This window comes from Branchiostoma belcheri, unplaced genomic scaffold (genome assembly GCF_001625305.1).
Source record: "Branchiostoma belcheri isolate BF01 breed outbred unplaced genomic scaffold, Haploidv18h27 scaffold108, whole genome shotgun sequence".
Taxonomy (NCBI): domain Eukaryota; kingdom Metazoa; phylum Chordata; class Leptocardii; order Amphioxiformes; family Branchiostomatidae; genus Branchiostoma; species Branchiostoma belcheri.
This window is the reverse complement of record NW_017802469.1, coordinates 862,817-870,819: the sequence shown is the minus strand read 5'-3', so window position 1 is coordinate 870,819 and position 8,003 is coordinate 862,817. Positions and strand designations below refer to the sequence as shown.

General features: G+C 41.9%; 1 protein-coding gene across 1 annotated transcript in view; it reads left to right on the top strand.

Moving 5' to 3' along the window:
• LOC109480595 (zinc finger protein 135-like) overlaps nt 1-6,059 on the top strand; it is an 8,131-nt gene extending 2,072 nt beyond the window's left edge. The window contains exons 2-3 of the mRNA XM_019782832.1: nt 1,131-1,545; nt 5,019-6,059. Coding sequence (XP_019638391.1) covers nt 1,153-1,545; nt 5,019-6,056 — 1,431 coding nt within the window. The 5' untranslated portion in view covers nt 1,131-1,152 and the 3' untranslated portion in view covers nt 6,057-6,059. The remainder of the gene's footprint in view (nt 1-1,130; nt 1,546-5,018) is intronic.
• The last annotated feature ends 1,944 nt before the right edge of the window (nt 6,060-8,003 follow it).

Below are 8,003 nucleotides of genomic sequence, written 5' to 3'. Positions count from 1 at the left end.
CTAGTATTTGATACTCTGCTAGACAAATTGTCAGAGGCTGTTCACTAAAAAATGAATGTCCCACAATTTATGGTCGCGGTACACTAATGTTTTCCAGTCCCACGATTTGATGCACTTCTAGACCAGCTGTGTCAGGCCACACCAAGTAAATTTTATGGATGACGTCCTTTGGAGACCCTAAATCTAATGCGAGAGGGCGAAAAAAAAACAAGAAAGGCCCTAAAAAACAAGATGCCTAGATTAGAAATATACTAAGAGATGACAAATGTTAGGACACAAATTGAATGAGGTGACACAGTGTAACAAGCAAGAAGTCTTTTATTCATCATCAAAACAGCAATAAATCAGGTGGAACAGCAGTTGTCGTCCTGTCCTGTTTTCGCGTTACGGGTTTCACGTCAACCTGAGGATTTGAGGCACTGTAGTGACTCTTTGGTCATAGTTACAGGACGCAGAATTTCTTGTTTTTTTTTCTAGGAACAGGCCAAAATCAATGCGCGCGCGGACGTCATCCATAAAATTTACTTGGTGTGGCCTCAGGGATATTACTGATGTATTCAGACCCCTTACTTGATGCTATATGCTATTCCAACCGTGTCAAAGGAGGTTCACTTATGTTTTATTTGTAGGCCAGGTAATGTATTAAATGCGCTGCTATCCCAACTGTGTCAGGGGAAGTTCACTAATGCTCAACCAACTGTGTCAGGGGAAGTTCACTAATGCTCAACCAATTGTGTCAGGGTAGGTTCGCTTATGTTTTGCAGGCCTGATATACTTACATCAGTGTACTGGCAATAAGAACTGCAACCATGTACTTTGACTCTGGCCACCCTCCACCCCCATGACCTCACTGTAGGCTGATCATGACTAAGGGCCTAGTAGCAGACACCGTGTGAATGGAAACAGGACATTCTTGGCTCAGTTGTACAGGTGTTGTACAAACTTCAGCCTTGATGGGACCAACAAAGGCTGTCATACATGTAGATAGTTGTCAACAGTTTGTTCTGTCACAGCCTACTTGTAAATCAAAATCGTAAAATAAACCTATGACAAATGTGATCATGCAGCTTTGCCATAAATAAAAGCTGTATTCTTTTCTCTGAAAAATTCTTTCATCTGATCTTTTACAGTTATTTGGGTTTTCTCACCATCATGGCAACAAGGGGGATTGGCTCTGATGACGTGGAGAGTAGTTTGGAAGGGGAGTTTGGTGGCAACATGGCGACTGCAAAACGCTACAGGTGTGAGGAGTGCAGGAAGCAGTTCAGTCATCTGGGTAATCTGAAGAGACACAGCCATACTCACACAGGAGAGAAACCCTACAGGTGTGAGGAGTGCGGCAAGCAGTTCAGTCAGCTGGGTCATCTGAAGAGGCACATGAGGACTCACACAGGGGAGAAACCATACAGGTGTGAGGAGTGCAGCAAGCAGTTCAGTCATCTGGGTCATCTAAAGACTCACATGCGGACTCACACCGATGAGAAACCCTACAGGTGTGAGGAGTGTAGCAGGCAGTTCAGTCATCTCAGTAATCTGAAGACCCACATGCAGACTCACACTGGGCATGATTCTTAAAAATGTGTTGCAGGCCATCACAAAAGTCAAAAGGAAGTTGAAACATTGTTTTGCAGTGACCTATTGGAAGCACGAAAGCACATTGTAAGGAAACTTCAGTATTCTGATGAAAGTGTTGTTACCGCTAACAAAAGTTGATAACCTATCAATAGGAGAATGTTGGTAGTAGGTTGCTGTTGTTGTATTTTGTTGCTATTGTCATTTTTCTTGTTAAAATTCAGTTCTGGAGATAACAAAGTAACTTTTCCGACAATAGGTAAAGCTCCCAATAGGTATTAAAAGATGGAGCTTTTTCTTAGCCTGACGTTTTTGTAGCATAGCTTTTCAACTGTTTGTTAGTTCTTCCTACCTAGGATCAAGACAATTCTTAGCAAATCCTGGAAACTGTATGGATCCTGTTAGAATTTTTCTTCTACTTATCATACTTATCCATATTGTTTATATTTGGGCAGAGAGTTCCGAATGGTAGTGAAAAGAGAAGTATTGGATAAAGTAAAGATAAGTTATTACTATTATCTGCTATGATGAAATAGTCGTAGTTTGTAATACAACAATCAACTAGGTATCATATTTCAAGACAATTGTTGAAAGAAGCAGAATGTAGTGTTGTAGTCTTTCCTTTTTATACTAGTACTTAATACTTCCTGTTTATAGACATGGTGTGGTCATCTCTATATAGCTGCATCTAGCATATATAACACTGGTGGCAGCGGTGGGATGGCGTGGGTTCGTATCCCACCGCTGCCACCAGTGTTATATATGCTAGATGCAGCTATATAGAGATGACCACACTAGACCACGGCTTGGGCCAGACTGATCAGCAGAGACACAAGGTCCCTAGCTGTCCTTTATTAATTGACACCAGATGTGACACAAGTCCTACCCCCTACACTATGTATGTATTGTATTTGAAAATAAATCTTACTGTTTGATTTGCATTTGTCATTTGTATATTTAAGTAACATAATGTTTGTTGTAGTAACAGATCAAGTGTAACAGTGGGGTTATTTGTAGGTGCTACCAACTGATCCGGCCGACGGGTCTAGACCTTTTAGCCGAATGGTTAGAGTGCTGGGTTGTGGACTGGCGCCCGGGTTTGGCGTGGGTTTGATCCCGGGGCGAGGGGTTCTTTCTGTTTTTACTCTCTCCTAGTGTCTTATACTTGAAACAAAGATGCCTGAAAAAGTACATAGAAAAGTTATTGTACTTTTAGGCCACTCATTTTTTTTCTAATTGAGATACAGACCATCATTCAGAATTATGAATTCACTTCAAAAAATTATGACAGAAAGTACTGTATATGTATACTAAACTGTTTGGGAGAAATATTCAATAACTAGAATTTTTGTAATAGCAGGCTGGCCATTTTTGGGGTGGATAGTTAAATAGAGACAGGTACCAGACCATTTGGCAGAGGGTTATCAGAGAGAAATGTTCTTAAGTGGCTTCCAAATGCTGTTATATTGTAGTCTCCAAGTAGAGGTTCGGTTTTTGGCATGTTTTTAGGCTTTTTTAATCAGGCTTTCTTTTTGCACTGATACCTTTTTTTACGCCAACCCAATTCAAGCTCCGTATAAATAGGGATTAGACATAGGGATTTATCTGGAAAATAGTTGGAGGGAAATAATATGCATTCGCTTGCAAACACCGTCTTCTTCTGAGGCCGTCTTGGCATGACCTCATGCGGTGGTAAACGGTACTGCAGCCTCTTTTTTCAGAAATCTCAGACACAACAGATGCCAGACAATAAACAAGATTTCACTATTAGGAAACTCAGTTTGCATACTTTTTAGACATACACTGTATTTGCATCTATATCTCAATGTACTGCTAATCATCTATGATTTTGTAATGCTCTAACCGCACTATTTTGTTACTTTCCATGAGTGCTTGAACCGCGGATGAATACCTGTGTTCTGCGGTCTCCAGCGCGAGAATCTGTCAGAAGGCTTCGTGAGTCGCAGCTTTGTTGGCTCCAAGGCGCTATTTTACGGAGAAATCCGGTACCAGATTCAGCATCAAGGATATTTTTTTCATCCGAGATCCGTTTCAGGTACGTAGGAGAAGCTGCAACAGCAGAGTAGACCAGATAACGTGGTGTGTTTATAGACTGAGAGATCGAAAATATGATTTATAATTTTATCATGGCGTGTGAAGCTTTTTGCACATAAATTTTGACCCTTCTTGGTTTCATACCGACTAGAGCTATACTCAATAGAGTGCTTCTCGAATACGAATAATTTGATGTAAACATGATGCTCTTTCGTCCGATTGTAACAATATTTCATAGCAAAGATCATACATCATAGGGGAAGATATTCAGAATCGGGTTTTATTCACCCCCACCCAACATATGGTTTCCATGTATATCACGTATGATTGTGAAGGGGCCAGGGGCGTTTCATTAATGTTTTGGTAGGGTCTGTTGATGCCCTGCTCTCTCTGAGTTCTGCAACTATGTCAGGGACTGTTCACTAATGCTCATGAGGTGTGTTGTTCATGCTCATCGTTTCATGCTCTGCTGGACCAACCGTGTCAGGGGAGGTTCACTAATGTTTTGGAGGTTTATGCTCTGCAAGATCAACTATGTCTTGTGTTTACCAGTTTTAAAAACTGCAACATTGTAAGACGTAAGTCATAGTCACATACTCGGTACACAGAATCATTACCTCCATGAAAAATGGAGGTATTGTTTTGGCGGGTCTGTCTGATGTGTGTGTTTCCGCGCATTTGCGGCCAGCATAACTTTTGAACCTTTTGATGGATTGTAATGATATTTGGTATGTGGATAGGTGTTGGGTAGGCAAAGGTCAATGTCGATTTTGGGCCTCCTGGTAGCAGACCTTGGTACTGCAGCAGAACGTCCGGTATTTGTATCTTTGTCCTGGACATGCTATGGTCTTGATTTTTGAGTTGCACATAGCTTTTCCTGTCAGTAATAAGTGGTGTGGGTTTGGTTTCCCTAGCAGCTTGTCCTAGAACTGCAGGGTGGAAACCTTTCAGAGCAGATAAATTCACATAGGAACAATGTATTTTTATGATTTTTGGTATGTGGGTAGCTGAGACAGAGATCTACACTATTGGATGGTGACTTCATTTGCATAACTAATGAGAAAACTCTGTAATTCCAGTGTTTTACAACATTTAGACGTTGGTGGTTGGTTCTGCCACAGCATGTTTGATAGTGCTTCAATAATGACCTACAACAAATGCAAACCCCGTACTGTAAAAAGACTGTATTATAACAAATCAATTGTTTTCTCTGATCTTTTACAGAAGTCATTCGGGCTGTTATCACCATCATGGCAACAAGTGGAGTCAGCTGTAATGACGTGAAGAGCAGTTTGGAAGGGGAGTTTGGTGGCAGCATGGCGACTGCAAAACGCTACAGGTGTGAGAAGTGCAGCAAGGAGTTCAGTCCGCTGAGTCATCTAAAGATTCACATGCGGACTCACACTGGTGAGAAACCCTACAAGTGTGAGGAGTGTGGCAGACAGTTCAGTCTACTGTGTCATCTGAAAACTCACATGCATACTCACACTGGTGAGAAACCCTACAGGTGTGAGGAGTGTGGCAGGCAGGTCAGTCAGCTGAGTCATCTAAAAATTCATATGCGGACTCACACAGGGGAGAAACCCTACAGGTGTGAGGAGTGCAGCAAGCAGTTCAGTAAGCAGGGTGACCTGAAGACTCACATGCGAACTCACACAGGTGAGAAACCCTACAGGTGTGAGGAGTGCAGCAAGCAGTTCAGTCACCTGGGTGAGCTGAGAATTCACACGCGGACTCACACTGGAGAGAGACCCTACAAGTGTCACGAGTGCATCAAGCAGTTCAGTCAGCTGGGTGACCTGAAGAGACACATGCGGACTCACACAGGGGAGAAACCCTACAGGTGTGAGGAGTGCAGCAAGCAGTTCACTACCGCAGGTGAACTGAAGAGTCACAGTCGGACTCACACTGGTGAGAAACCCTACAGGTGTGAGGAGTGTGGCAAACAGTTCAGAAACCTTGGTCAACTGAAGAGACACATGCGAACTCATACAGGTGAGAAACCCTTCAGTTGTGAGGAGTGTAGCAAGCAATTCACTGATCAATGTGCTTTGAAGAAACACGTACGGACTCACACAGGAGAGAAACCCTACAGGTGTGAGGAGTGCGGCAGGCAGTTCAGTGAGCAGGGTAGTCTGAAGAACCACATGCGGATACACACTGGGGAGAAACCCTACAAGTGTGAGGAGTGTGGCAAACATTTCAAGCAGCTGGGTCATCTGAAGATCCACATGCGGACTCACACAGGAGAGAAACCCTACGAGTGTGAGGAGTGCAGCAGGCAGTTCAGTGAGCAGGGTAGTCTGAAGTCACACATGCGGACTCACACTGGTGAGAAACCCTACAGGTGTGAGGAGTGCAGTAAACAGTTCAGTCATCTTTGCAGTCTGAAGACCCACAAACGGACTCACACTAGGCATGATTCTTAAAAATGTGACGAGTCATCTTAAAGGAAATGTGAAACAATGTTTTGCACAGTAACCTATCTAAAGCATGAAAGTATGGAGAAAGGAAAAAGTAGTATTCTGAAAGTATATAGTTTTACCAGTTAACATGGTTTGTTATATTACAATAGGAGAGAGAAGTTAATGTAGCATTCTGTATTTTATTGTTTCTTAAATCGTTTCTCTTCTGAAAAATTACTTGTGATAGAAAGAAAGAAAGAAAGAAAGGTCTGCCGTGCCCTTATGCCGAGCGTAGGGTGGTGCCCATATCCATTTCAATAGCCCTTGGGCGACACAAACAGTCCGCTGGTAGTACTGTGTGTTTGACCTTCCCACACTCTTTCTCATTTGTGCTGAGTGCTAAGCAGAGAAAGAAGTGTGTACCATTTTTAAAGTCTTTGGTATGACCCGGCCGGGGTATGAACTCACGACCTCCCGGTTACAAAACGAGCACTCTACTAACAGTATAGAACTGAGGCGAAATTGAAACATTGCTAACAGAGCTTTTTATTTCTTAGTTTATTGCCAACAAATGGCATGGTAACAAATCTGACATGTTACATGTAGGTTTGATAGAACTTTGTACCCATGATCAAGAAAGTTTCTGTGGCTATAAGTTAACTGCTTGTCTGTGGCCTGTTGTAAGTCTTTTTTACCTCCGGGGGAGGAGACATCCTTCCGCGGAAGGGTTTTGTGATTTAGATTTTCATGTTCGCAGCTGTTTCTCGCATTTGGGTGGACGGATTCTTTTGAGACTCGGTATATGTTTTGCCCTTGGGCTGCAGATGATGCAAGTTCTTTTGTTTTTATTGTATATGTGTTTTCGGGCATGAAAATGGTGCCTTTTGGTGCCCCCAAAACACCCCTTTGAGCGAGAAAGCAGTCACGACCGTTGACCTTTGGCGTGTTTAAGCTATTCTCGGTCTGGTCCACGTATATGACCCCTCACACAGAGGGGTGTCCGGTCTTGATAAATTCTTTGTTTAAAACCCTATATAAAAATATACAATAAAATCCCAGAGGTATAAAATCTCAGATTTTACTTTGATCTCAGATTTTTCTTGTTTTTAAACTATTTATGTTTCATATGTTTTTTTTTTCTAGTTAGGATCAAGAGAGTTCTTTTTTGGCAATACTCAGTAACTGCTTGTACATGTATGGATCCCGTTACTTGGATTTTTTCTTAGTCTACTTATGTTTCATAGTTCTGTTTCTTATACATGTATTCAGTTAAGTATTTTTCAAACTACTAGTATAACTGTTTTTATTATTAGCTGTATTTGTGGTTATATATATTATTATAAGCTAAGTGTAGTTAGTGAAGAATGGTTGTGACAGTTGAAGTATTGGATAGAGTTAAATCCAGGTTGTTAATGTTATCTTTTATAACAATATACATGTATAGCTGTTATTTTGAAATTCTACAAGTGACTAGGTTCTTCTTCTTGTTTGGGTACTGCACAACACCCCTAGATTGGGGTAAAGCGTGCAGGGGAGCTGTGCGATGCGCTATTGCTGCGTCCTCAGGTGTTGTAGTACTGCAGCGTTGAACGTCGTGGGTTCCGCAGTATCTGTTATTTCTTGAGGCAAATTGTTCCAGTCTCTGACAGTTTGTGGAAAATATGAATATTTGTAACAGTCTGTATGAAATGATAGTGGCTTGTAAGAGTAAATTGGAGTTGAAGTGTCGCGATTGGCGCGGGATAGGCGTCAACAGGTAGCATATTTCATGACTGTTTATGTTGGAAATAAAGCTGTTTGATGTCATTTTTCTTGTGTAATGAAGTAACTTAATATTCATTGTGAACAGCCCTAGAACATTACACTAACAGCAGTACAGCCTCTACCAGGCTTCCGGAGGCGGCTAGAAAGAGTAGAAATTGGCCAGATAGAGAGATAGCATGCTGGGGGAGTTGGTCCGCCAGAGAGTAG